Source organism: Protomyctophum bolini (assembly GCF_963924005.1).
Source record: "Protomyctophum bolini genome assembly, chromosome: 16".
Taxonomy (NCBI): Eukaryota; Metazoa; Chordata; class Actinopteri; order Myctophiformes; family Myctophidae; genus Protomyctophum; species Protomyctophum bolini.
Window position 1 is genome coordinate 33,097,598 of NC_137877.1, and position 25,865 is coordinate 33,123,462.

Below are 25,865 nucleotides of genomic sequence, written 5' to 3' on the forward strand. Positions count from 1 at the left end.
CAGACAAAGCAGGTGTTCTTTAAAAAAAATATATAATTTTAATTTAGGTTAGGAGACTCATATCTTTCTCTCCTCTCCAATGAAGTTTCCAGCGCGCGAAAACAGAAGTTCAACATTTCCTGCTATGATGTCACTGAGTCAGTCGAAGTGCATTATGGTAAAGATTTAGCACGCGACTGTTTAATAGCCGAAATACAATAATCCATGATTTATACAGCTAAATAAAAATAGCAATAACATAAATACAAATAATTATATACAAATAAATTAAACAATCTTAATGATAATGATTCTTCTTGGTGATCACTGAAGCTGTCAGTGAACTGACGTCAGCTGGAGGCGTTGCCGTGACGGCGGAGCCAACATGGAGCGCTGCAGAGCAGCAGTTTCACACCCAGCACTGATTCATCATCGTTAGCCGCCTAGCATGCTAGCGCTACAGACAGCGGCTAGTCAACAAGGAACTGCCAACAACAAGTAGGACAAGTGTGTGGCGTGACACTTGAACATGGCTGAAGTTGAACAGAACGAATCGGAGCAGGTAACGTTAACTAGAACAAAGGCTGCGTCCACCGTTTTTCTTTGTCGCCATGTGAACTGATCTTTACTCTAAAGACAATGTCTGTCTCTGTTTAATGAAAAGACATGATGTCTCTTTTACACAGAATGAGAAAAGGGTTGAGGAGACGAGGCAGAGATTCAACAATGAGTTATTGCAAGGTAAGGTATTTATTGTGTAACGGTATAGTCTGGCATTAACTTAATAATTAGCTAAATAGAAGTGGTTATTGGCATGGTTTGAATCTTCTATATAAAATAAAGGTGCAAAAAAGAAAAGTATGTCATTTGTGAATGACCCAATTACAACAACAGGTATCTTCAATTGCTATTTAATCAACTATCTGTCAGTACTCAGTAACCACCATTATGTTTGAAAAGAGTTACATTTTCCATGTAAGTTAACAAAGGCTGTTCTCTTAGCAAGTTTTGTTTATTTTTCAGTAGTTCCATATTTTTTGGTTTGCTGTCAATCCTGTCATGATAGGAATTTAAGGAAACTGACATTTTAACTACTTATGTGACACTTGTAACTTGTTCCCTGTTGTCTTCCTGCAGAATCGTCAGATAAATATGACTCCAGAGATGTGGACAGACTACAGAAGGATGATACGCTTGTGGATTGGTACCTGTCATGGAGACAGTATGTCATTGATGATGCCCTGAAAATGATTGACGAAAGCTTTCAGTGGAGAAAGGAATATGGTGTGAATGGTAGGAAGACTTAGTAATACTCTACTACAGTGGTTCTCAACCTTTTCAGGATGTGACAAAATAATCATACCGGTATTTGAACTGGGGGACATGCCGCAGTGCCGCAGTCCCCACCCTGACAAGCACTTGGAATGTAGGCATTACATTTAGTTTGACTCGGTCCCACAGATAAATATTGTGAAAATAGCCGATCTACAAGCTCACAGCCCCTCGCAAATAGCCTTATAGATTGGCTATTGGCCCTTTTAAACTATTTGACAATTTGGCCAATGTTTGACCAGTTTTTATATTATAGTTTGTTGATTACTTTTGATGCAGCAATGGTCTTTTTTTAGGTATTAAAATGGTCTTAAAACCCCCCAAAATCATGTAATGAGTGACCCCTTGGAGGTCCTGACTCCTGACCCACAGGTTGAGAACCACTGCTCTACTACAGCTATATCCCAATATTTACATTCTGTCTAGATGTGTAGGCACAGATCAGTGGGTGTCTTTGTGCTCCTCTGGGATGTGCACAAGGTCTGCATCCAGAAAGAGTCCCATTGTCTATTGACCTCTGCGGACAATTGCCTGTGTCATTGGTTTCTGAAGAACTTCTAGTAGAATTACTGTGTTTTACTAAAGTAATTGCTGGCCCTTTTAAACTAGGGAATTCAGTTTGTCTAATAACTTTGTTTTGTTTTTCCTCAAATTAGATGTATTAATGTTATTGGTATATCATTTTCACACTTTCACACAATCCACAATGAATACCAGACGACTTGCCCCTTTACCAACTCGCCCCCGCAAAGTGTGTTAATATAGTTAACAGTTAATTTAGTATTTCCCTCCCTCTCTGAAATTAACTTGTATACAGATTAATTTGATTCTACAGTATAGAAGTCGATCTCTATACTTATATATATATATATATATATATATATATATATATATATATATATATATATATATAGTTAATTTAGGACCTTCTAGCAGTTAATTTAGTTTTATTGTAAACAAATGTTTTGTAATGGCATCATCATGCTATTATGCCTGTGGATATACAGAGTGAACTTAACAATGATAAATTAATATGATAATACCTTTTATATAATCACCAACATGAATTATGTTTGTTATTTACAGCTAGGTAGAGTAGTGGGGCGAGATGGAAAAGGGGTGACCGACCGTACCTGTTACCTCTACAATACCACTTGTTACATACATGTACTGTATATATTCCTTGTGATCAGGGAGAATTATTTGTGACAAGTTCTGTTATCTTTTGATAAACATGCAAATATTACAAGTAGATAATATACAGTAGAAAGTTATGTTGGTGTTCATAACTTGTTATAATGGAATTGTGTTGAATCAAGATATGCACACATGAAACAATACCAGGTTTCCTATCATACAGTATGCCCTAGTGCCATCGTATTCTACACAGAGGTCCTAGTTCAATTGTAGCTTTGGATATACAGTACAAGTGATCCATAACGGTGTTTGTGTGTTCTTTGTGCTTTTCAGATTTGAGCGAGGCCAGCATTCCTAAGTGGATGTTTGAGACTGGTGCTGTTTATCTCCATGGCTACGACAAAGAGGGCAACAAGCTCTGTATGTTCTCATATTATTCTGTCTTATCTTATGTTAAGTTTCAAGTAAGGACAAATAAGTTTCAATTAAGGACAAATATCTAATTGTGATAATGTCAAAAAATATTTTAACTATACAGTGGCACAATATTATCTACTATCGGCATAAACTGATATTTAAAGGACCATGTCAGATGGCGTTATTGCTGAAGTGCGTGAAGTCCAACACATTGGGTTCAACATCATTGAACCATGATCTGGCAGTAGCCGGCAACAACGAATGAGACAAATGTGTTGCCGTGCGTTGACACATATTGGCTGTAGCTTTCTTTCAGTGAGACAATGGTTCAAAGTCTAAACTAACAAGCACATGTGCTTGTATTTCAATGAATGTAAGCGTCTTTGTTTTTGATGAATGGCCTTAATACTTTTAGAGTTTAACCCCATCTGAAGAGGTGGGATGAGAAGTCTAATACAGAATAGCAGTCTAAAGTATCCCAAATTAATGAGAAGCAGTTGAACAAACAGTTTGTATTAGTTCAAATTTCACATAAACGTAGGCTACGGTGGCTCTAGATGTAGCCGTGTCACAGGTTTGATTCCAGAGCCCGACGAGTCGACGACCATTGCTGCGTGTCACTCCCTGTCTCACTCCCTGTTTTCTGTCACCCACCACTACTACTGTGCAAATAAAGGCAGAAAAGTAAACAGTACAGAGTATAGTCAAACACCAAAAAGATATCACAGAAAAAAGTCCTTGCGGTCTTGTGTGCATGAATTTGTCATTTATTGATGCAATTCATATCTTAATTCTATTCATATAGATGTAATGCAATGTTTTCATATTTGTCAAGGTGTGCCATCACAATGTTTTTATTAGTGTGTGCATGCATAATGTTTTTCTGCATGTACAGTATGTTTCCATGTTGCGTGCGTGCATTCCTCTGTCCTCACTTCTTAAAATGGCACTAGTTAAATGAACTACACATCCGTAAAACCGGCACTTTGTCGGCACTGCCCACAGCCTCGGACGATAAAGAAAAATAATGGAAATGGACGATCTGGCGGATCGGCTAGCATTTCAGATGTGTTATCTGACGCAGTTGTCTGACTGTAGTTTATAGATTATCTCTCTTCCCCATGCAATACTGTCATAGGACAAAGCATAAATGAGGCTTGGATCTTTTTTATGTCAAATAATGTAAAGTAATTACTTCACATCAACTTGAGTGAACATACACTATACACAACACACTCATTGTGTTGCACCAAACTATATAGCAACATAAATTGCCAAATGAACAACACTACACATACCATAAAGTTCCACAACATAATCCTCAAACCCATTCCCATAGTTAAATAACATAAGCAACACAAACACCCTTCCTGATGCCCAAGTGCATCATGGGAGATCAATATGGAGATCTTCAGTGGCACGCCCCCAGCGTGCCAGATTGAAAATGCCGTACTGTGTGTTCCAACCAGTAGTATTATTACTATTATTATGATCCAGTAGTACAAGTTGCCTAATTTAAATTACATTAACAGATTTATCATTGAGAAATATATTATATGATGCATTGCTGAACTGAAACCAAGTATTGCGTATATTCAATATTTATTTAAAAGTATAGCTTATTGTCCCATATAACCTGAAGTCGTCCCTACTGCTGGGGGGACTACTTTGCAGTTCATAATTTGTGATTCTGTTCAATCAACCCTAGCTTTAAATCTGCAAAATTCATTAGCGTAACCCAAATATTTTCTTTTAACTCGTAATCTGTTCCCATAAATGATTTAAACGTGATATTGTTTCCCATTGTCAATAAATATGTATTCTATTTTGTGTTTATTGGATTTAGTCTGGTTCAGAGTGAAGCTACACGTCAAAGATGCAAAAACGGTCATGGACAAGAAGAAGTACATTGCTTTCTGGCTTGAGCGTTATGCACAAAGAGAACCAGGGATGCCACTCACCGTTGTGTTCGACATGACAGAATCTGGCCTCAGTAATATTGTAAGTCCACAATCATAACTACTTCCTGTATTCAACTCTTCATTTAACAACACATTTATTTTCAGTTTGGCAACACATTGGTTTTTATATTCTAATTTGCTTTGCACTGATCATGCATACTATATATATTTATTTCTATTCGATTATAGGACCTAGAGTAGGACAGTATTACATGATTCACGCATCCCTTAAAAAAAGGTAGATTGCTATGGGTGTTATTGAAGCCCCAGCTCATCATATTTCTTGCTGTTTGAGCCACCACAGTGGTAGAGGGATTGATGCTCATGGTTTAACACTTGGGAGATTAAAGTGACCTTTAAATCCGATTGGTCAATCCAAGTGGACTGCTTAATCCTTACATTGGAGCGCTCTGCCAGGGAGCTCATTTCACAGGCCAAACTCTCCTGGAGAGATGTCTTAATTAGTCACATGTACTCGCGCATACACATTAAGGAGAATAAATAACACAGACACCCAAATATGAAATTAGTGGATTAGAAGACCATTTTGGAAACCGGTCTTATTGAAGTTTGTTGAACCACAGTGCGAGCTGGAGAAGGCATAGCCAGTGTGATCTCATTAAGGCTTGTTGAGTGAGCCTGCTGCATAGCAATGAGGCTTGCAGCCCACAGAGCTGAGCCCGACTATAGGGCCTGCTTCCAGTGATTTTATCTGAATTGTTTTATTCTAAAGAACACATTTCTAAGGCTTACAAGAATCATTCACCTGAATTTTGAGCTCTTTTATATGTAATTCGTAGCTTGTGTTGTATTGGCTAATTATGATTACAATTTATTTTGTTAGCCAAAAGGCAGATCAAAATGTGGTTGTATGCATTTATTGTAGTTTCACAACCTGTTTTATATGGAGATTGATTGAGAGTATCTCCTTGAAGAGATAAAGGTTATTGAAGTGAGGTTGTTCAAAGGTAAACAACACCAGGTTATGCAAGTATGTGTTCTGTGTAAATGCACGAGTGTAAATGAATGACCCTCAGTCACACAGAGCACAGACAAGTAGATGAGGCAGGCTTAACTGTCAAGAGTTGCATAGCATTTAACCTACATAACTAGTGGTGCTTTTCCAATGCATGTTACTGGATGGATTTGTGGACTTTGGGTATCCAGCAAGGTTCCAACCAAATGATCTGAGGTGATGCCAAAAGCTCACATGAAAATGCTGCAAACTACTGATTGGCCAAAGAATAACTAGCATCATTGCTTCACAACAGACTACCTGTATCTATAACTGCATGGAAGCTGAATGCAGAATACAGCATACTGAATACTGTTAAACTATTTAAAATGAATCAATCTTGAGAAACTGGTGCTATGCTACCCAGAGGAACATCACTATGATGACCAGCCACATTGAGGATACGTATCTGCAGTGGAAAACGAAGTACATGGAAAAATGTGTATCTGGTGCTAAAAGTGAGTCGAGTTGATTTGAGCCGGTACCATGCTGAGGAAAATGTTGTATGAAGAAGCTTGTGGTTGAGAATCAAAGCAACTGAGTTCTCTACATGTATACACTTGTGACAACGTTTTCAGTTTGCTGTGAACTGGGTCATTGCTCATCTAGATGCATTAATACCTCAGGCTGCGCAAACAGATTATCTGTTGAAAGTTCATAAGAAATGTCTTAGTCAAAGCCCTCCACTGTATTCTGTGTTGTAAGTCACTCTCTTTGACTTTCAGGACATGGATTTTGTGAGGTACATCATTAACTGCTTCAAAATATATTACCCAAAGTTTCTGTGTAAGTACTGGGGAAAAGAACACAGACACAATACTGTACCTGTTGTCAACTTGTCATCCTGATATCCATTGGTTTACTTTACTTATTCACAAGTATGTTTCATAATAGCAGACCTGGGTGGGTGGTATTTCATTTCTGATGTAGCCAAACGTTTTCTCTTACCATTTCAGCCAAAATGATCATTGTGGACATGCCCTGGATCATGAATGGTGAGATCTTCTGCCTATGCATACAAACCACCATGTATTATACACATTGATCATATGTAATACAATCACACCAGTGTGAAGTGAGGGGCGCTCTTATCATCATACATAATCTCATTTTGGCCAATCACAATTTGCGTCCACTTGTCCATCTTCACTTTTCTGCCCTCACTTTTATCTTCAATATGTACTTTGCTCAGCCAGGCAAATCATCGCTATGAGGTGATCAGCCAATCACAAGCCAATGTTTGTGTTCACACAAACTCAGAAAGCTGGGCATAGGAGGGACTAGCGCCCCTCAATTAATGTATCAGTGTGTCTATATCTGTCTAATCTAACTGTACTGACATACTTTTGCAGCTGCATGGAGGATTGTGAAGACTTGGTTAGGCCCAGAAGCCATCAGCAAGCTGAAGTTTGCATCCAAAACTGAGGTTCAGACATTCATTGACCCTGAATACCTGCCACCTCACATGGGTGGAACGGTAGGTCATTCAAACTCTTGATTTGATTTATTGATTGATTGATTGGTGCTAATGATATGTGCTACTTTCCAAATTGGTCTACTTTGCCTCTTATTATTGAGTCTTTATTAGTGTTTGTCACACCTTTCAGAAAACAAAAACAATCACCCTTATGAGAATTTGTGATGACCATGACAGATGACACTCATTCATAAATAGACTTATAGAGACATAATTTATTTGGTTACATTGTAGGACTCCTTCAAATACTGCTATCCTCCCCTTCCCGATGACGACTTCCAAACGCCTATCTGCGAGAATGGACCCATTGTTAGTGAAGATGAAACAGAGAGTAAAGACGGGGAATCTGAGGTGAAGGATGCTCTGGAGTCCAGCTTCAACTCTGAGGTTGCTGTAAAGCCCAAAAAGGTACTAAATCCTCCTTTGAAGTGTATTTCAATACCCCTCAGTGTTTGGGAAAGCTATGAAGGACAAGGTATAATGAGCATTTTGTCGCTGGCGGGCAGAAACCTTGTATCTCTACGGTATTTCAAGTTTCAACATGTTTTTTTTGTTATTTTAATGCCCTACTTTTGTACAAGCGTGTCATACAAAAGGGTGAAAATAGCATCACAACGCGTTGCAACCTACAAGGCATTGTGTGTTTGTAGATCCGCTATTAAATGTGTGTTTGTTTTATAAATTGTTTTAGCAATAGAGTCCATCTCTGATATTCCCTGTTTTTTAAATTCGGGGGAGCATGAAAAACAAATGAAGTTGTTCTCATTCTAGACGTGTTATATTAGATTTACGGTCAACAGAAATTCTGCTTTACTTAAACATTGCGCCTCACTTGTGTAATATCTATTTCTTTCAGTTGGGTCTGTGATTACAGCATGTAATCAGGCCCGTCCGCTGAGACAAGTGTGAATTAAGTGGCAGTAATTCCCTGATTTGGCGGCTGTTAAGCTCCTGCTCATTGTCTCTGTCAAGGTGACTCCTAAAGTCTTCGGCTGTGGTTTAATCTTACAGACAATAGCGATGCATCTTAGTCACCCTCGCCTCAGTGTATTGCTTCTCTTCATGTTCTAAGCTCCTATTAGTGTACGAAGAGTGTTTCAAGGCTGTTAGCCACACCACTCCCTGTTGTAGCTGGATTCAAACGCCACACACAATTGACCATATTCACATCATATTTCTGACTAACGGCTTATAGCTCTTTTCGACTCTAAAGGATAAGCCAGAGCCTTCCATAACCTGAAACTTTCCAGAAACTGTGATGTTTTTTAGTTTTTTATTTATGGTAATTTATGGTACGTCATGAAAACAAAACTTGTTAAAAAAAAAAAGCTTCGGTAACACTTGCTATGCATCCCATGTTTATAACGCATTCTGAACACACTTAGACACATTTAATAAGTATACGTTCTGAGTTGGGGTTTTTTGTAGCACCTCCTGAGGACTCAAATTAGGTTATGAGAACCTAATCTGAAACGGAGTCGTAGTGTATGGAAACCTGTGAAATGACTTTCACGGGTTTGCTTTGTTCTTGTAGTTGAAAAGAGCCATTAGTCTTCGACCTCATTGGAGGCTAGAGTGATACAGTTCATCAGATGCTCATGGGCTGGCTGGCTGGCTGGCTGGCAGCCCCCCATGTGGAACTCTGTGATGTGACGTCCCACAGCTTTCAGCTTGAACACACGTGCCATCAACCTCACCCTGATGTCGCCAAGGTGCACCCTAGCTGCATAGACTGTACCCCCCCCAACACACACATTCACTCTCTACAGGGTTATTCAGCTTCAACTTCATAATCTATTTAGCTTAATATCTAGATAACGAGCCTGCATGCAAGCCGACCGTGCATGGGAATAGATTGAGGGTATTAGGATGTAATCTCTGGAGATGCCTGGCGGGAAGAGATTTTCATACATTGAAGACTAAGGCCAAGTGCCCCCATGTTACACATCTGGGGCCATATTCATATCAAATATTTTTATACCACCACTAAAAGTTCCCATAAATCACACAAAACCTTTCTAGCTACACATACGTGTTTAAGATAGATAGATTGATAAGAATAGAAGTCAGAAAAATTCTGACTTAACCCTTCTTCACTTGGTTATACTGTCTGTAGCATTATGCATCTGCATTATTAATCAGACATAATTTATGGCCGATTAATTTAACATTTGACCGTAGTAATAGAATCTTACCGGTCATGATGGACGGCCAATAAAATGCCTAGTGGAAATTGGAAACCCTGAGTGTATATATGGATTGTATCATTGTATCATCAATAACAGTGAGTTGTGAGTAGTGTGGGCAAATACTGTATAAAATCTCTCAATAATTAACCATTTGCAGCAATTATTCTGGTAACATTCATCTGTTCTTTTGTGTACACCCTAGTTTTCTGTTAAAACATATTCACAGAGCTGCCGAGACCAACATTTACTGAGGAACGAGGAAACATTTTAACCCAAGGGAAAGGTTGAACATGTTGCCATGGATGACGTCATGTTTCATGAACTCACTTCCTATGCACAATAGGGTTTTGTTGGTGGTGTTTGTGATTCGTTCTTGGTTATTTAACAATCCTCAGTCTTGAGTCTCTTGACTTATGCATACAGTAACGTCTCGCTGAGTTACTTTAGGAGGTGTTTTTTGTTTATATGCTTTTTATGTCCACACTTTTTGAACTGCCAACCTTGGTATGTGCTACAAAGTGCTCCCCTTCTCACCGCCGCACCTCACATTTCACTGCTCTCGACGGCAGGCGTTTTCTGGCAGAGCACTCTGCTCTCGTTTCAAGTTTGTGTTGATTTTGATTTAGTCATAGTCTTTTTTTTGTTTCAGTCATATTCATCTGAAATGTTTTAGTGTTAGTCTAGTTTTAGTTGACTGATTTTATTTTAGTAAATCTACAGTTGATTTTCTCAACTAAAATGCATTTTGTCCTTGATGCTGTCGTAATGGCAGAATTTACACTTTGGTTGCATTCTGAAAATAGCCGATCTTTGTAAGCTTGAAGATCGGCTATTTTCAGAATGCAACCTAGCATAATACTGGATCTCTACTCCACTAGTCCCTCCCTAACAGGGGTCCCTAACCAGGGGTCCGTGTACTAGATTCCGACGAGCCGCCCCACGTCCGAAACGGTGAAAAACAACCATGCTATTTTCGTGCTCGGACGCACCCATCCAGCTACCCAGCCAGCCACACACATAGCTCCGTAAGGGAGTGGTTGCACCACTCAAAAACATGTGGACACCGTTTACCTGTTAAACTTGGACATTATCAACATTTACTCTTAAATTGACCAGGTAAAAGCTACTTTGCTAGTTTGCTTTAAGGTGTTCTGAGAATACAGCCCCTGAAGACTTATCAGCCTTGTAGTTAGTGTCCATCCATGACGGGAGTAGTAGAGTGGTGAAATAGGCTGTCACGTTAACTTACAACGTTGTAGTAGTCGCTGTACTGTAGGCAGCCAAATAACCATTAAGCTATTTGAGTAGCCAACTTCCCCAGTCCCAGGAGACCCCTCTGGCAGCGCTGCGTCACCCAGAGCTGCTCCCACGAGCCTCCTAAGCAATGGCACACAAACACAAAAGCTCTCTTTGTCAGTGAAAATAACATTAGTTCCGCACAAGAGATTTATATTTACAAAATGGCAATATGCAAATCAGTGGTTTTTGAGCCTAAACAATTATCCACAGATCTCTCATTTGGAGAATCACATCACAATAGCACCTAGAGTTTTAAGGCCAGTAGGTCAACGTCCCATACATAACCAGGGGGTGAGATAGGAGGTCATACAGTACAAAGAGTTGTTACTATAGTGCTATAGTGGTATTCCAGGGGGCACGGTGGCGCAGTCTCTAGCGCTGTCTCCTCACAGCTAGAAGGTCCTGGGTTAGATTCCCACTGGGGACGCTGTAGGCGCCGGGGGGGGTTCGCAAAAGGGTCTTTCTGTGTGGAGTTATCATGTTCTCCCCGTGTCCCCTAGGGCCTACCCTCACAAAAACATGCACTAAGCCTTGTCTCTAAACAAAATATTTTCAGATGGGGGTCCGCGGCCAAATACAGATCATTTTGGGATCCGTTACATGAAAAAGTTTGAGCACCACTGCCTTTTTTTTTAGAATCGGCCTCTGGTCTAAATGGGTTAGGTAATGCAGATGTTTTAGCAATGTAACTCTTGAGAGCATAAAACGAAACCGAATGGACCTGTAAGGGTCCATTTGGTTTCATTTTACACTCTCAAGAGTTACATAAGTGTCCATTTGGTTACCAACTCTCCCATCATTTAGCTGGGGAACCCCCTCAAGGACCACTGGTGGTCCCCGGACCACTGGTTGAGAACCACTGGTCTAGAAAGTGAAATCCTGTTTGATTTGTGAGGTAACACCCATAGGACGCAGGAAGAGGTTTTTAAGCCAGGCGGATGGCGTCTGTGCAAAACAACAGCGCCTATATCTGGAGGAGTGAACTGCATCTGGCGTGTTTGATCAGAACGCTGCTCAGCTCGTAGGTCTCTTACCACTACTGTGAAAGGACTGAGGGGCATGATGATGTTGACGCTAGTCACGCTAGTGAGAGTGCTGGTGTTACACAGTGACTTCAAACCCCTCTAAACATATTCCATGGCCGTGCCATGGAGTCCGTTGGTCAATATAAACACCCCACCCCTTCTACTCCACCCACTCTCCCACCTGAATACCTCAGGGTACCTCCAGCACCATGTTGATAACTGTCAACTGATCACTCCGGGAACCTTCAAGCTAATTGCTTTTCTCTCTGTTTTGAAACAAGGGCTGGTGGTGGTAAAGCAATGTAGGATCACTCCCACACAAGGAGCTCAGAGTCCTGGAGATTTCTGCAGACTGGAAAACGCAGGTGTACCTGTGTCTGGTTTATGTATGTTTGTTTTGTTGTCTTTTTAGTATGTGTGCCTCACTGTTAATTGTCATCATCATCATCACTATGGATTTTAAAGGCCAAGTAATTTTTATCATGTCAGGATGTTTGACTATTATAGAAGGATTACTATTATTATAATTATTAAGCTGACATGCAACTATTACTGTTTGTTTGCAATGTAAGACATTTCATGTAAAGTAATGAGAGAAGACCTGCAACGCAGTCATTTGTTCCGGCAACTTCACAATGTTTTTCAATGATTTTTAAGCCCCATGTGAAAATGTCTTGAGAAATAGTACCATAATGGCGACATTGGTATTAACAACCCTGCTCTAAATTCCTTTAATACTTTAATTCTTGCCAACTTTATTCATCTTTGTGATTTTTGTTTAGTTTGTACTAATGAGTAATGACTACCATTGGGGAAATAGTTCCCTGAATCTTACCTCTGTGCCTATGAGACTCTAAAGTCTAAAGGTTGTTGAACACCAGCAAAAAAAAATTCTTTGTGCCTTAGTATAATGTTATTAAGACTTTCTTTTTTACACTGTTGATTATCAACACTCCACTTTGTCATGAAACACTTTGTATGATGAATTGTAATATTTATTGTCTTATCATTTCATTTCTTACACAATGTGTGTGTATAATCTATGTTGAATGTATCTCTTGTTATGAAGAAGTGGAAGAATGCTTTGTTAACGAATTGATTTGAATGATTCATTGATTTCAAAAAATTTAGGTTGTTATTAATCTATGCTGGATTTGGTTTATGGACATGCCAATAGTGTTAAAAATGATGTTTCTACTGCAGTGCTGTAATTTTATATGAAGGATGTAGATTTGTTTATTTTCAACTTTTTAATTCAATTTCAATAACGAAGTCACTTTATTTCCTGTTTGGAGAACTGACTGTATTAACATGTACACCCCTGTTAATGCTAAATAAATAAATATAGACATTTCAGAAGAATCTAACTATCTTTGATGTGTTTATTGTGGCTGCAGGGTGGTCATCAGCTGCTGCATTGACACAAGGGTTGCGTTTGTTGCTTATCGCAGCAGAAGACTCACTTCCTCATCATGGGGCAGAGTCAATGCACTTTCCCATCTGTTTCACACAATCTGTGGTTCAAACAATACTGTGTGTGTTTGTGATGGTGGTAGGAATTTAGGGGGAGGCTGGCCATCTCTTATTTCCCACCCTTTTTTAATGCAGATTATGCACATTGTCCGGTCTTCTGGTTCAGACTTGTGACCTGTGTGTGTGTGTGGTCAACTTAGAGGAAAGTTTAATTTTAGTTTTACTGTGAACTGAAAGTGCTGACGTGATGCATCAATGATCTTGGACTGGTTGAACTAGTTGCTGTCAGGGGAGCGTGTGGTGTCAGAGATCATGTGTTTTATGGGTTATTTTTTGGTCTGTGTTCGCAAATGGACATGCCGTTTGTGCTGGAGGCTACTTGGACTAAGGGGTCAGGAGGTTATCATGGGGTTTTCTTAGTTAAAGTAAATGACCTGTCACACAGATGCAAGGTGACTTAACGTTGATAACAGATAATACTTCACACTATTATCTTATATGGGACCATTTATTAATCATTACACAAGACGTCGAGGCTTTCATTAATTGATAGCTTTCTCTATCCGGAGGTCAAAGGGTCAATGATACGTTTTCAGAGAAAGTGCCAAAAAGAATTATCAGTGTCCTGGCAATCAGCTTTCTAATTAAGTGGTCTTTGTTGTTTCAGGTGAACTTTCTGGAAGACAGTATAAGGTCGGAGGACAGTGACAAAGTAGATTTGGCCAGTCGGACCAAAGGAGCCAGGAAGCCACTGACCACCTTCAAAGGCCCTTTGCTGGATGTCAGGTACTCGTAGCGGTTTCACCCCTTCTTCATCTCTTATTTAGCTTCTATCTTTTCTCCATCAACATTTAAGCCAAGCAACTAGAAGCCCTTTCTGTTCACAAATCCAGGGCAAAAAAAAAGATTTTTTTAGAAAATTGATTTGGAAAATTGATTTTGATGGGCTAAACCTAGGTATCGACGTGTTTTGTGCTGTTACAGTCCAATTGATCTTGTTGTATGAGAGTAGAAATTAAGGATGCCCCCATTGATATTTCTTTGGGTAGAAATGAGTTGTTGTAGCTAATTATTACTGAGCGGTATTAATCAATGAGTGACACTGACACTGATGAATGACTATAAGCACTCGCAAGTTTAACCGCTTATATTTATGTCCAGATGAGACAGCGGTGGAATGGAAAGCATTATACCGATCACAAGATTGTTTACTCTGTTAATGACAGTTTATTTTATTATATTTGACAGTGACTTATGTCTGATATGTCCTTTCACCAATCCAAGCAAGTTTGAGTATGGAAGCTGGCTATGTCATAGAGATTCAGGTAGTTGCTGAGTTTCATTGGGTTTCAGGTAAATGCTCAACGGAATCAAAATGGTATCCAGTAAATCTTGCTTGAAATGTGGTGCAGACAACCATGGAAAACAAACAAAAAAGAAAACCAAGAACACTCCTTATTCAGGTGAATTAAGTATTTCATGAATGTATCCGTTCAGCATAGGTAACAAAACAGACAAGTATCAACTCTAAAGTCTACTCTAAACAGCTAGCAATTAGATGGTGATGGTATTCCACCATCACATAAGACCTTGAACATAACCAATTGGGGAGTGGTCACTAAAACGATTGATTGATTGATTGATTGATTGATTGATGGATTGATATGTTTATTGACAATGTTTAGAAATGTACAGAAAAATGCACATAGTTATACATCACTATCAAAAGGATAAATGCAAGAAGGCCGACGGCTTAAAAATGAAACAACAATTAATGTGTATGAGTGTATGAGTGAGCACGTCCATGTGAGTGTTTTAGGAATGTGTTATATAATAATTATTATGTCATTATTATAATTTATTTTGTGTGTGTTTCTTATGTGTGTGTGTATGTGTGCGTGACTGCGTGTGCCTGTATGTATGTGTACACAAGAGACAATGGGTACATAACACACATCAGGGAGATATGCAATAGTAAAAAGGATACAGCGTTCAATGTACAATAATTTCAAGTAATAGTAGAGATAAAACAAAAAGAAAAAGCATTTACAAATTAGAAGGACTGTGGCACCTGAAACCGAAGATAGGTTAGGATGTATCCTGCTTAGCCATGCACTGAGGTTTAGCTTAAGTTTAATGATCATAGATATGCCCCATACATACATGGATACATGCCAAATAAATGTGAAACCACAATAAGGCATGGTAGCAATAAGTGATTTCAATATTGTAAGCATTAAAAACATATCAAAAGGGCCCCATATTATATAATCAGATCACTCCTCCTTTTCACAATGTATGCCCCCTCGAGTTCTGTTTTTTTCTTTTACAGAGCAAAGCCTTTGATCTTAGATTTTTTAGATTTTTGATAGCCCCAGGATATGAGTTGCAGTGATAAACAGATTTATATTAGCCTTAAATGCAATTACGTTTGGGGGAGCTGTGTTTTAACCCCGATGCGAGACCAGGAGGGTTCGGCAGGTGGGGGAGGGGGAACGGAGGCTTTGATGTGCAGAATGTGTTTGTTAAAGGTTTCCGGAGCCCAGAGAGACATTCTGAGCTCAAGGGAATGAATGCCAGTCTCCACAACCACTCTGCTTGGCAAAAGAAATGATAGGACATGAAAAGGAAGAGGGGACTTTGTCCTTAATCAGCCCTATTTTATATTTGGTCATATGATGCTGCTCCCTTGTGAAAATAGCCAAAATACAAGCTCCCATCATTTTGCAATGTGACATATTGTAAGATCGGCTGTTTTTGCAATTAAGATACTTGAACATTTGTATGTTGCCTAAAGCTCATACAAAATGATTTTCCAAATGAATCGCATTGTTGTCTTGAACCCATGGTCTGACTGCGGCCCAGTCTGCACCAAGGAGAGAGTTTGCAAATACTTGACAGAAATAAATCAATTTTGGATATGTGAAAATGAAACCTAATTCGATAAGAAGTGGTCTGCTTTGCGTGAAGTAGTCAGGTTACACATCTGAACCTGAGTGATTTGAAGGTTTTGGGACTGGGGTTATTTGAGCGAGAGAGGGATTGGCTTAGGTAGGGTGGTAAGTTGATGAAAGAGTGCCTTGTGGCTAGTTTTTAGGCTGTGGATTTGCCTGTGCTCCAGATTTCACAGCTTTGAAGCGTGATCACAGCTGATTTCAGCATGAACTTGGGAGTAATGGGCTATAATTCCCTGTATTCCCCTGTAAACGGGCTAAGACATGGTCCAACCACCCAGAGGCCTGACAGCTCCATATGTGTCAGGAGGAAATGCAGCAACATCAGAGACTGGGAATCTGGGATAAAGTACCGAAGAAATGTAGTTGGCAACCATATGCAACTCTGTCGATCCCTTTTGGAACATGCCCTAATTAACATTACAGTATGTCTTTCCTGTAGTTTATGTTAATTAAAATTAGTCCATATTTTAGTTGATGTTGACAAACTGGCAACAGAAAGTCTTGGTGTTAATGCAGTTCTTGGGTAGGCAGTAGGCACTCAATTCACAGTGGCAGTTAGAAGCATGATTTCATAAAGCAGATGGTTTAGTTGATACAGTATGTAATGGGAAATGCTACCAGTCCCCAGATAACCATACCACACAGATTGCCAGACCTTCATCCAAGCACAGGAAGCTTACAAGTCAGATAGAAATTGCCAAGATACTACCAAGAGGAACAACAAAGCACGTTGAAAGCAAAGAAAATTGACGGTATTGTCTGAATTTAGTAGTTATATTGGCTTTCCAGTATGCCCAAATAGACACTTGGGCCAAATGGCATAAAATGTATTTTCTTTCCTCCAGACCTGAGCCTCTGCCATCCACTCAGACAGCAGAATAACGTGGCTCTTATTCAAAAATACTGTTATGTGTTTTGTCTCGCTCCTTCCAGCCCTGCAGAGGAGCTCAGCTTTGGTTTTAAAGAGACGGAGAAGAAATGCCTCATTATCCTGAACAATGTGACCAAAAATCAAGTGGCCTTCAAGGTATCTCGGTGTGTGTGTGTAATGCGTAGATAATTGCGTACATAATTATGTGTGTGCGCCTCTGCGGGAGGGAGCAAGCAAGCAAGCCTGTATTAATTGTAAACATTGATGCATTTGTGCACATTTGCATGATTACATGCCGTCATCTCGTGGCTAAACTCGGCAGTGGTGCCAGATTCCAGCTATAAACTACAAAACTTGGACAGCTGTGAACTCTTTGGTTGAACCAGAAGTAGTAGTGTGATGAGTGACAGTCTTCTCTCAGTGTAAACAATGGTTTTCTACTGGCGACGTCAGATTAAAGTATTATTGAGCTCTAAACATCGTCCATTAGCTCAATCTGATCCCTATAAATGCTTTAGATCGCATGCGTGTGCGTGCACGTGGAGATTTTGGATATTCAATAACGTCACACCATGGGAGCTACCATGGGAGGCTAGCGACGGATGCTAAAAACGGCTAACAGACGGTAAATACAATTCTGGATTAAGTGACATTAATCAAACACGAGATTAATCATTTTGACAAAGGCGGTTGCGACCACGAATCCCGAGATTGTGTGTGTGTGGCAAATATTGTGTTAAGAAATTGTCGTTGTATATATAATATGTGGTCTCTGTTCAAGCTGCTTGTTGTGTTTCTATAGGTTCGAACCACAGCACCTGAGAAGTACAGGGTCAAGCCCAGTAGCAGCTGCTGTGAACCAGGTGCTTCTGTGGATATCGTGGTATCCTTGCACGGAGGTATGGCACTTATCTTTGCACTCAGCTCATGGCGGATGTTCCTGCTTCTATAGAAAGTCAGAATAATCAAATTGGTCTATTTCTTTTCCAAAGTGCCGACAAAGTGCGAGCTTCCTGTCTTGACATACATATTTTAAGAGTGATAAAATAATCATTCTGTAACAAACCTTCAGAAACCCTAAACACAAGTCTAAATAAAGAATCTCTCGAACCTGCCTTAATAGTTTCCTATAAAACACCTGACCTCATCAATCTGTTGAAGCCAGTACGGTGACATAAACTATAGGGGGGGCAGACATACCATAGGACTGACATGCGCGGAAACAACGATTGGATTAAGGTTGGCGAACATGCGCTGCTTCGTGCTTGCGGTTATGGTTAGGGTTTGAGGTAGGTTGTCGTTCTAATGACAGTCGGACCAATAGTATGTCCGTATGTCGGAACTAAAGCCTGTACCCAACTATAGAGGGGGGGTCTTTTAATGTTGTTAGATTATTATTATTATCGTATATATGTGCTGTTTTATTGCTTTGAATTCTTATCTATTATTTGTTTTTCTTCCTGTTCTCTCCCCTGGCCCCCCACACAGCATTGAACCTAAGATTTATTTGTTTAAGATCCTGAATTTTACCAATTATGTCAGCTATGTTTGGGGTTTTTTTTCTCTTTCCACAAGATTATTCATATACTGTATGTGATGGCTTAATTTTCTCATTTTCATCTCATGATGTTGATTTACACTACAGTGAATAATCTAAATCCTATTCAAGATCTATATATACACACAGTAGTAGAACAAAGGAAAGTAAGTGTAGACTAGAGTATTTGTTAATTTTTGGTCTTGTGCAGGTTTTCAAGCCTCTCTTCAGGACCGCTTTCTGGTCATGGCTGCTGAGATGGACACCGGCGCATCACAAGAACTTGCACAGTTCTGGAAAGAAGTTCCAAAAACCAAGATCATGGAACACAGGTACCAGACTGCTGTTTAAATACTTCATAAGAGGTCTTGCCTCACACCAGCTTTTTTTTGCATTTGACATAGGTCTCTTAATACAGATTTTCTCACTTGAGTTGTGGCACCGGGCCTAATGGCTGCTAATCGGCCTGACCTCCTCAGCTCACAAGATACTGTCTTTCCTGTAGATTACGCTGTCATGTCCTGGAGAGCGTTAAGCCAAATCTGAGCCTTCTAGGCCTAGGGGATAGCCATGTGGAGGCAGCGACCAATGGGAATCAGGACCTGGATACAATGGTGAGTTCTGATAGGGCTACAGGCTTTCAAACAGCAGCATCAAACGCAATCCATGTTGGTCTTAGTTTTCACATTGGTATTTGTTAATTGAGAATTCAAACATTGATGAGTGCATTTATTATATTCTTGCTTTATATTTAAAATCATAATATTATTAGCTCTGAATTAAAATATATTTTTGTCAAATAATGATGTACAGTAGATTGCCAACCATCCTTTAAATTGTTCCAGTTTTTCACTCCAATTGTCATTATTGTCTCGGAGTATGGCATGGCCAGACTACTATCACAGCGTAGATATTAGTCTGGAACCTCTGTGTGGAGCCTGCATTTCTATTAGATATTAGTCTGGAACCTCTGTGTGGAGCCTGTATTTCTATTAGATATTAGTCTGGAACCTCTGTGTGGAGCCTGCATTTCTATTAGATATTAGTCTGGAACCTCTGTGTGGAGCCTGCATTTCTATTAGATATTAGTCTGGAACCTCTGTGGAGCCTGCATTTCTATTAGATATTAGTCTGGAACCTCTGTGTGGCGCCTGCATTTCTATTAGATATTAGTCTGGAACCTCTGTGTGTAGCCTGCATTTCTATTAGATATTAGTCTGGAACCTCTGTATGGAGCCTGCATTTCTATTAGATATTAGTCTGGAACCTCTGTGTGGAGCCTGCATTTCTATTAGATATTAGTCTGGAACCTCTGTATGGAGCCTGCATTTCTATTAGATATTTGTGTGGAGCCTGCATTTCCAAGGGGCCAATTAAATTATTAATTATTGGTGATAAACCTGACCCATATTTACATACTGGTTGGTCCCTCACTACTTCCAAGGGAGTGAAATCCAATCACAACTGAAAACAAATCTGCCGAGGGCAGTTTCCAGGCTAGCCTCCGAGTACCTCTGTTAATTTCATCAAAGGGTGATTTTCAACATTTTAATGACATTGTACAGATATTTGCTATTAGGATGGTTATTTTTTACTCATTTCAGTGACCATTATTCTTGCCAATCAATCAATTCGTCTACAAATTGTAACTAAACAGAGCATACTTCATTTGGTGACTATTTTCTGTACATGCATCCTTCGTTCAACCCAGACAACGGACGATGACATAATTTATACCTCTGTAAGTATAACGAGTAGTTGATCAAATAGATTCCCCGGAGAGTTTGCCTATTGTAGACTTGAACGTCATAAAGCAATTGATAAAATTAGTTTGTTAACCTTTAGTGTTCTGTCTTGTTCTGGCTGAGCCCGGTTTATACTTTGTCACACGACGGTTGGAAATAACCGACCTACAAGCTCAGAACACGTCGCAGTTGCGACATGTTGTGAGCTTGCATGTCTGCTATTTTTGCTGTCCGACACCGTAGTGCACTGGAGCATACATTTGGCTTCACTGGTCCAAATCTTTCAAAAGATCAAAACATTACATTTCATTACAGCTGATCCCATCTTGTCATTGCAGCTCATGCGACTCATGGCCTGTAACGCCAGGATGGAGAGGAAGTTGGACATGTGTATGTGGGTCCAGAAAGTTCTTGTTGGCCTTGTGATGGTCCTGATGGCATTCAACCTCCTGGGTGTCTATTCCCTGACCACCGGACAGCGGCCCTCATGACCTGCCCTGGGTGCCCTCCACCTACTGCATCCGTCTGTCAGTACGCAGAGATTTCTAGTGGGCCCATAGTCGACCATCTGAGGGATGGTCCTAACGCTCTCTCTCCTCTGATGAAATCAGAGCACACCTTCCTCCTCTCCGTCCTCAAGGGCTGTTGTCATGGAGAGGAGCCCTGTTCCCTGGTAGCAGTGTAATAGGGACATACTAATGTGTGGCTCTGTCTGTCGGTTGCCTTGTAGAGATTTCTACTCGTCCCTTCTGAGGCACGTGAGAGTTAACAGTTGCAGAGACTTAACCCTGTGAGATGAAATCAGTAAATGTATTTTTATGACTGATCATGGAAATATACCGTATATGTAGAGTCTATTTATTGCAAAAAAGGCCAAGGATATAGAAATTGTAGTTAGCATTTTTGTGATCATTATGTACAATATTTCTTTTACATAATCTACATATCTTTTCTAAAATAAATGGGCACTTTTTTTTTGTTATTTCTATGTTTCGTTTTATCCCAATATTACTATATTTCAGATCATATATCGTATCATATATTTACACTATTTACGCTGTGCAGATATGGAAAAGGAATTAGAATACATTTCTGACATTATAAAGAACAAGCTCCAGACTTAATGGTCTCAGCCACTTAATAGAAACAGGCCTGTAACTCCTTCTATACCGCATGTTTTGCATAAATACACGTTTCCAATGAATCTCTTTAATAATCAGCGCAGGGGTATTTAATTGAGAACATGGCAGAGTGTGTGACCTCCCTAAACCTCTGCACACTTATCCCCAAGAGCCTGGAGAGATCTCTGTCTCTGGTATTGCATCTATTTGTTTTAATTACCCTGACACTGACATACTATAAATACCGTGGCAATTACTGGTGTGTATGAGGATGAGGCAGAACCTTCTCTCACAGCTCGGTGGGAAGACTGTATATCTGTAACAAGATCCGAGCTCAGAGCAATCACACTACGAGCCACTGCACAGTGGGAGATCACACATTGGTTATTAGATACATGCACTCACACAGCCAGGCTACAACATGCAATGCTAGTCCACAGAAGGTGGGTTGCTCCTCCTGGCATATTAATGATAATTAGAATTATTTAGGCACCAGGAATTAAACAGAAAATCATGCATTTCATGTCCACTGGCCTTTGCCTGGCTTCTGCTCAAGCTATACTCCCAGTGATCAAGTTCTATTTCTTTTTTTGGTAACTCCTATTCTGGTGGTTTGCTATTTGCACATTTGTCCATTTCCTATCTTCTTGCCAAGCCATTTGAGAAACCTCTCTGCTTCAATGGCTGTGCAAGTCAATCGTTTTAGAAACAAATGTGCACTGGATTTAAAAACTACATTACATGTTGTATTTTAACCTGCAGTGAGCAATGTTCTGACAGTGAGTGCCCAAGCATTAAGTACAGGATGGGGGGGCAGAGTGAGTGCCCGTCTCTAGAGAATAAATGTGAAAGCCTAGGCATTAGACACAGGTGGGTAGGCTCCTAAGTGCGTCTGTGTACCTCACGACACCACCACTGTGTGTGTATTTGTGTACTATATTTGTATCTTTTCTCCTGTGTAATATTAGATTTTCTGTTACTTTTCAATAGACACTTTTCTTAGCAGACATGGAAGGTTAAAAGGCTCAAGCCAATGCCTTTAATGGTGGGGGGAGGGGGGGTCATGATTTAACGCACTTTATACTGAAACGCCAAGTAGCTAAGAAACAAGTCTGAACGAGGATTTCTGCTGCCTGCCTTCAGGGACAAGACAACCTGCAGACAATCCACCCTAACCTGAATATGGACACATTTTCCCTACTAAACTAACTGGAAATCACTAAGCATAACTGTAACTGTAAGAAGTGTTAAGATAAGACCGTTATTGATCCTGTGATCCTAAGTGAGACTAAACGGGTTTAGTAGAGGTGGTTCAAGAATATTGTTATGACACTAATGTGTTTAATAACCTATTTAGTAACGTAATCCTACAGCAGTCTCAAGTCTGTTCCGATGTTGGTCTCTAGGAACAAGAGTAACTTACGTCAGCAGTAATTATGTCTGACAGGTGGTTAATGGCTATGCAAGGTAGGTAAACGGTATACAGCATGTGCCCATGTCCCCATAACGATTCCCCCGTGTATTCATAAACTGCGAATGATTGGACCTTGTACTGTATGACAAAGAATTCACCCACTTTTTTACACCTGCAAACCTATGATGGGACAATAAAGATGAGTTGAGTTTATCCAGCATTTGCTGGGTTATTGTGGGTGAAATCTCTCTCCCACTATCCCCTCCCTTCCCTCTCTCTTACCCCCCCTCCCCCTTTATATTTCTCTCTCTATTACAACACATGGATGGATGGATATATAGATAGATACTATGTGTAAAAAAATAATTACTCACTGCTGCACCACTATTCACTCAATGACAGTCATCCTCTCTGATTGACTTTCCTCCTGCTTTTCCAGATGTCACTAATGACATGGGTCTGATAGGTCTTTCCATAGAGTCTCAGAAGTCAAGAAGTCCTCCACAATATTGATTTAACATTAAACGCCAGTAAATCGAAACTAAGCTCAATTGTGGCTGGCCTCAGGTACTCACGTTGTGTTTGAGGGGACAATGATTTACTTCAACTGGCAAATCAGGACAGTGGATCAATGTAAAGTTAATGAGTATTGCACGTAACAAGAAGCGCATGGTGAGTTTCACAACTGTTGAATCTTACTGTTCAGTGAAGATGAAAAAGCAACAGTATACCGGGTTACACTGCCTCCTGTTGCTTTTTCATCAGGACTTCTAATTACCTTTTAAAAACAAGGGTTGCAATAGGCCTATAATTATCTCAGCCAGGCCAAAGGCTGGGGATGGAGATTATGTGTTTCCACCTGTGTGTGTGTGTGTGTGTGTGTGTGTGTGTGTGTGTGTGTGTGTGCGCGCGCGCACACTCGTGTGTGTGTGTGTGCGTGTGCGTGCATGTGTGTGTAAGAGTGAATACAGAGCTAATCTTGAAAACCTCTGGTGCTCCCGACCACTATATGTTTTTGAGTGGTGCTAACCACTCCTATAGACAGTAATGTGTGTCCACGTGTCCGTCCAAACACGGAAATAGCGCTTGTTGACCACCAAGTGTCACTGTTGCATCACTGTTGCACAGCCTAGAGTACAGTACAGTACAGTACAGTACAGTACAGTACAGTACAGTACAGTACAGCACCACTCAGTTCAGACTGGTCTGATTTTGCTATTCTTGACCATACTCTTGAACTCCCCATTTTGATTGATAGATTGATTGATTGATTGATTGATTGATTGAATACTTTATTAACATGTTTGATTAGCAGCACTGCAGTACAGTCAAAAAATATTTGATAAAAGCATACCACAAAAAGCCCTGGGGAGCTCCACATTTAGGTGACATCATAGTAGAATGCATTTCCCCCCATATTTGAGCCGAATCTAGGAGGAACAACAATATTTCCATTTCCCCCTACATAAATTCATTTGCCATTTTTTTCAAAACACTAGCTACTACTCACACATAATGACATCGTTACACATTATCTTGCATCTTGAGTTGCATGTGATAAACATTTTGTTTTATTATATAACATCAACTGGCTATAATTCAAGTCTTTAATGCCAGGAATGAAGGGCCTCTATAGAGCAGAGCACACCTAAAAAGCATGTTGCAGTAATTCTATTTCCCTCCACAAGCTACCCACAACCCTCTAGTACACACCGAACTGGCAGAGAGATATATGTGCTCTATAGTTCTATCTATATACTGTTCAGGCCCGGCGACACGGCTGGCACCGCATCAGTTGCAAATTCTGACCCCTCAGTTTAAGTTTTATGTACCGTATATTGTTTTACTAAAAATTCCCCCTCGCCATTTTCAACTTCGCCCTCAGTCATTTCATCCTGGAGCCGAGCCTGATACGTTTAGTATAGGTGCTAATATCTCGACGTGCATTATTACTGGAAGGCAGTGTGCCTGAAGTCTACTTACTTGAAAATAAATGATTTTCAAGCTAATGACCCAGTGGTTATCTCAGGCCCAGTGGCCCACAAAGGCCTGCAGCAAGGTGTTCAGCTAGCTAGATTAACTGAAAACACCTGTATGAGTGTTTAGGTCCATTAAGTATAATGTTGAAAATGTTCAATTGCCCAGACAGTCAAAGTGGCTTATAATTATGTTAATTATCTTGACTCATGGGAGATGCCAAGAGTAGCAGCAGCATCATCATCACTGTCTTGATTGAACTGTTCGAAGAATTTAGGGCATCATATTTTAATACATTTTACATTGTATTACTTTATGTCTTGTGTCTGAGGCCTGCAATGATATTCTTTTCTAATGTCATACAGTTTTTCTTAGTAAGTATAAGTAATCGTTGATCTGGTATGTACTGTGTGTACATATATTTTATGCTTTATTATATTGGCTAACTATCTGTACATTTCAGTCACCTTTGAAACCTTTTCATAAATGTACAATGTTTACTGCATACTCATCCTTGCAATGCTGTGGATAAAAAAAAAACCTAAAACATGTTAAATGTTTCCAAAGGGCATTACAGTAAAAAGTCCTTGTCTATAACATATAACTACACATATATTTATAATTAATTATAATCTGTATATATAATTATAGTTATAAGCACTCATAAATACTAATAATATTGTCCAGAATGTCCACACTCCTTTGTGGCATTTGTCGCTGTATATTTGCATACCAGTGAAATGAGCATTAAACCCATCCTAAGAACCAGAAGCAGTGGGCGCTACGGGGGCAGTGCCTCGGGGAGCAATTAGGGGTTAAGAAAGAGTCCTGTGTGTCCCTCAGGGACACCCATTGCTGTCCTGGCCTGGAATCTAACCTGGAACAACCTTAACAGGCATGATGATCATAACACATAAGAAACCTTATAAAGCAATATTA

General features: G+C 39.9%; 1 protein-coding gene across 1 annotated transcript; it reads left to right on the forward strand.

The window, feature by feature from the left end:
- Nucleotides 1-406: 406 nt before the first annotated feature.
- Nucleotides 407-22,569, forward strand: mospd2 (motile sperm domain containing 2). The gene is made up of 15 exons (XM_080786683.1): nucleotides 407-541; nucleotides 666-720; nucleotides 1,117-1,272; nucleotides 2,782-2,868; nucleotides 4,712-4,866; nucleotides 6,567-6,627; nucleotides 6,798-6,836; nucleotides 7,194-7,318; nucleotides 7,553-7,726; nucleotides 13,972-14,090; nucleotides 17,195-17,288; nucleotides 17,935-18,031; nucleotides 18,881-19,001; nucleotides 19,175-19,283; nucleotides 20,753-22,569. The coding sequence occupies exons 1-15, from the start codon at nucleotides 509-511 to the stop codon at nucleotides 20,903-20,905; spliced, it is 1,578 nt and encodes a 525-aa protein (XP_080642809.1). The 5' UTR covers nucleotides 407-508; the 3' UTR covers nucleotides 20,906-22,569.
- The last annotated feature ends 3,296 nt before the right edge of the window (nucleotides 22,570-25,865 follow it).

Coding starts and splice junctions, on each gene's coding strand:
- mospd2 (XM_080786683.1), top strand. CDS start 509: ATGGCTGAAGTTGAACAGAACGAATCGGAGCAG. Junction 7,319..7,552: donor CACCTCACATGGGTGGAACG/GTAGGTCATTCA, acceptor GTTACATTGTAG/GACTCCTTCAAATACTGCTA. Junction 14,091..17,194: donor GGCCCTTTGCTGGATGTCAG/GTACTCGTAGCG, acceptor CGCTCCTTCCAG/CCCTGCAGAGGAGCTCAGCT.